Source organism: Grammomys surdaster, unplaced genomic scaffold (genome assembly GCF_004785775.1).
Source record: "Grammomys surdaster isolate TR1022 unplaced genomic scaffold, NIH_TR_1.0 126531, whole genome shotgun sequence".
Taxonomy (NCBI): Eukaryota; Metazoa; Chordata; class Mammalia; order Rodentia; family Muridae; genus Grammomys; species Grammomys surdaster.
In genome coordinates this window covers 6,359,919-6,363,300 of record NW_021621323.1, presented here as the reverse complement: position 1 = coordinate 6,363,300, position 3,382 = coordinate 6,359,919, and the positions used below count along the sequence as shown (strand labels likewise).

At 50.2% G+C, this 3,382-nt stretch overlaps 1 protein-coding gene across 1 annotated transcript in view; it reads left to right on the top strand.

The window, feature by feature from the left end:
- The first annotated feature begins 1,635 nt into the window (after positions 1-1,635).
- The window catches only part of Slc39a8 (solute carrier family 39 member 8), a 59,561-nt gene continuing 57,814 nt past the window's right edge, over positions 1,636-3,382 (top strand). Inside the window, exon 1 of the mRNA XM_028760425.1 lies at positions 1,636-1,884. Within this exon, the coding sequence (XP_028616258.1) occupies positions 1,666-1,884 (219 nt within the window). The 5' untranslated portion in view covers positions 1,636-1,665. The remainder of the gene's footprint in view (positions 1,885-3,382) is intronic.

Sequence of the window (3,382 nt, the reverse complement as noted above, 5' to 3'; positions counted from 1 at the left end):
GAGAGAGAGAGAGAGAGCGCGAGCGCGAGCGCGAGCGGGCCAGATTTCTTATGAGTAATAGTTTCTTTTCCCTTCCACCTCCTTGTTCTTCGGTTAGCTGTCTGCCTGTTTTTAAACTTGCTGTTTTTAGGAGGGTAAAACACACACACCCATCCTGAAAGACGTGAACAGCACTTTGAAATCTTTTTCAGCCTTCTGACAGCCAAGCGGGTTTCACTTTATTTCTTTATTTCTGGATTGTTTCACCCACCGGACACAACCTTTGTCCCCAAACACCACATTCACTTTACACAAACTTGTTGACCTGACACCCAACTCAGCTTTTCTTGAACCTTCGTCTGAGCAAATAAACATTCCTTGTGATCTGCGGATATCCCGAGCGGCGTCAGGAAGGGCTCGCAAGGACCCTGCTGGCTCAGCTAGCCCACCAACTTGCGACTGATTTGGTTTCCTCTTTCTCCTCTGATTTTAAGAAGTGAGGCAAAAAACCAATTCCTGTTCAGTTTTTGAGACAATGCAAAGGGCTCTAGACACCGTCCGAGGAAGCTGATTTCATGGAAGTCACCAAAAAAGTGGGCCAGGACACCAGGAAGGGGGCTAGGGATCCCACCGTGGAGGTGGGCTCCAGGGAGCAGGCACTTCGGCGGCTGGGATGGCAGACGGAGAGGTAAGCGCCCCGGGGTGGACACACTTGGGAGATCAGCCTGGGGGAGTGTGACACCACGTGCTACAGCAGGGGCGGGGACAACACCCTCCCTCCCCTTCTTATCTCTAAAGGGTGCAGGGCCGGATCTCAGTGTTTCCCAGAGAAAGAGGAGAGATACAGAGAGAGAGAGAGAGAGAGAGGAGAGAGAGAGAGAGAGAGAGAGAGAGAGAGAGAAAGAGAGAGAGAGAGAGAGAGAGAGAGAGAGAGAGAGAGAGAGAGAGAAATATATTTTGAATACATTTGAACCTTAGGGACCGACATTGACAGTAGAGGTGAGAGGCTAGCAACTCCTCCGTATCAACTTGCTAAGCTCACAGCCAGTTGCGCAGAGAGGGTCCAGCGTAGACGCGGGAATCTGGGGACTCGGAGGGAGTGTTTCTCTGCAGCTCCTTGGGGGGTGGGGGGGTGGGGAGGGGTTCCAGTCCCGACCCTTCCACGTTTCTGCGGCGGGAAAATAAAGCCTCAAGACAGGAAGAAGAGTTGGGGTTTCACAGTCAGAGAGGATTTAGTTCCCCGAAGTGTGGCGTGGTTGGGGCTTTATATCCGGGACAAGCGAGTGTCACCACACTGTAAGCAAATCCTGGGGCCTCAGCAAACCGGGATCCGGGCAGCTGGCCCCACGCCCGGCTCGGAGTTCGAGACTCTGGCCACTCAGAGCTCTGGGGCCCGCAGGCTGCTGACCCAGTGGCCTTTATCTCTGTCCCCCTTTGTTCCTTTTATCTCAGGCTCCGCAGGAGGCCCCGAGAGGCCACACTGCCTATCGCCCTCCTGGCTGTGCTACCTCTTCAATGCCCCGAAGGTCTGAGGCTGCAGAGGAGCCGGGGAACGGAGCGTCTCGCTAACTGGGCCAGGCTGTGACTCGGGACCTGTGGATCCTCCACCCCCACCCTAAGGGCACCGACACCGGGACACCGGCGCGGGTCCCTGCATCCACTTGCTCCAGAGCTGCGCGCTCCACGATGGCTCCGGGCCGGGCAGTGGCCGGGCTGCTGCTGCTGGCGGCCACCAGCCTGGGACGCCCCTCGGAGGGGCCGCAGCTAGCCTTCAGTGAGGATGTGCTGAGCGTGTTCGGCGCCAACCGGAGCCTGTCGGCCGCGCAGCTGGGGCGCCTGCTGGAACGTCTGGGGGCTGCATCCCAGCAGGGAGCTCTGGACCTGGGCCAGCTGCACTTCAACCAGGTAAGGGTGGCCCCGTGGTCTGCAGTTTCCGCAGGTTATTCCCATCCCCAGAGCAATAGCACCAGAGAAAGGATTTCGTGAAGTTTTTCCAAGTTTGAGGCGGTCATTTGATCCTCAGCGGTTGGTTCAGCAGGCATTAAGGGTCTGGAGTTAGGCATCTGGCAAGCCAAACTGATAAGCTTGAGCTACCAGAGAGCTTGTTGAAAAAACTGATAGGTCTATGAAGTAGTTGAGGGCGGAAAGTCACCCAAGATATGAGCTTTAGATAGGAATGGTACATTTAAATCTTCAGGAAAGAGCCATTTACTTAACTTACACATTCAGCGGAAGGAAGGAACCTGTCACACGCGGTCTTTATCAGCTTTAGGGTAAGTGACCACTCCCATTTAAAAAACGCTCTTGTGTGTGTGTGTGTGTGTGTGTGTCTGTGTGTGTGTGTGTGTGTGTGTGTGTGTGTATTGCATAAGGCCGGCAGGGCTGAAACAGCACATCTTACAGATGGGGAAATTGTGGACACCTTAAGACTCAGGTGACCGCGTGATTACTGATTCAGTTGGTGGCAGGCTGGGGTTGGAGCTAATTTCTAGTCATGTCATGTGTTTGTCTCTAAAATTCATTCAAAATAACAAAACGTACGTTTCTCAGTACATGCGTGTCTAGTCATTTACTAATGCCTCAGATTTAAGGGCAAGCTTGAACTTTATAGAGTAATTAAAAATCACACTTGTCTCAGGGCTTGGGCTATGGTTTGGCGATGGAGACCTCGAGTTCTAATCCCCAGCCCAGCAAGCCATTAGAAGGGGGCAATTAAATCAATGCTTCATTTTGCTGGTCCTTACTTACCGACTCACGTTAAATAGCAGATGGAGCAGTTCATATCTAGTTTATCATTTTGGGGCAGTGGGGGTTTACTAGAAAAGTTTCTGTTCCTAAGATGTTTGGGAACTTCTGTATTCTACAACTCTGCTTGTGGAAACGTGGTGTTTTCCAGCGAGTCTGATCTTTGATTACAATGAAGGAAGCTTTACTCAGATAAATTCCTCAACATCCATTAGCATTACAGTTAGGTTCCTTCCTTCCTTCCTGGGGATTAAATTAGACATATTTTGTCTAGCATGCAAGTCAAGCACTGTACCACTAATCTACAGACCCCAGCCTCATGGCTTTGCTTCGGTTACTACTATCTTTCACTTGTTAAAATGGACACAATTCAAGATGCAGAGTTTTTCTGATGTCGTGATGTATGATCTTCCTTTGGCCTAGAAGGATTTTGTGCTGCCCCATGCCGAGTTTTAAAACGCAAACTGTCTTAAGTTTCATTTCTTGCTTGTTTTTATATTTGATTTAATGTTTGAGAAATTACATATTGCAAATACTGAAATGTCCACATATTTTATTTATGTATTTTGAAATAAAGCACATTGTAGGTCTTTTCTGGACTAGCTGTATTGTCTTCTTCTTCTTCTTCTTCTTCTTCTTCTTCTTCTTCTTCTTCTTC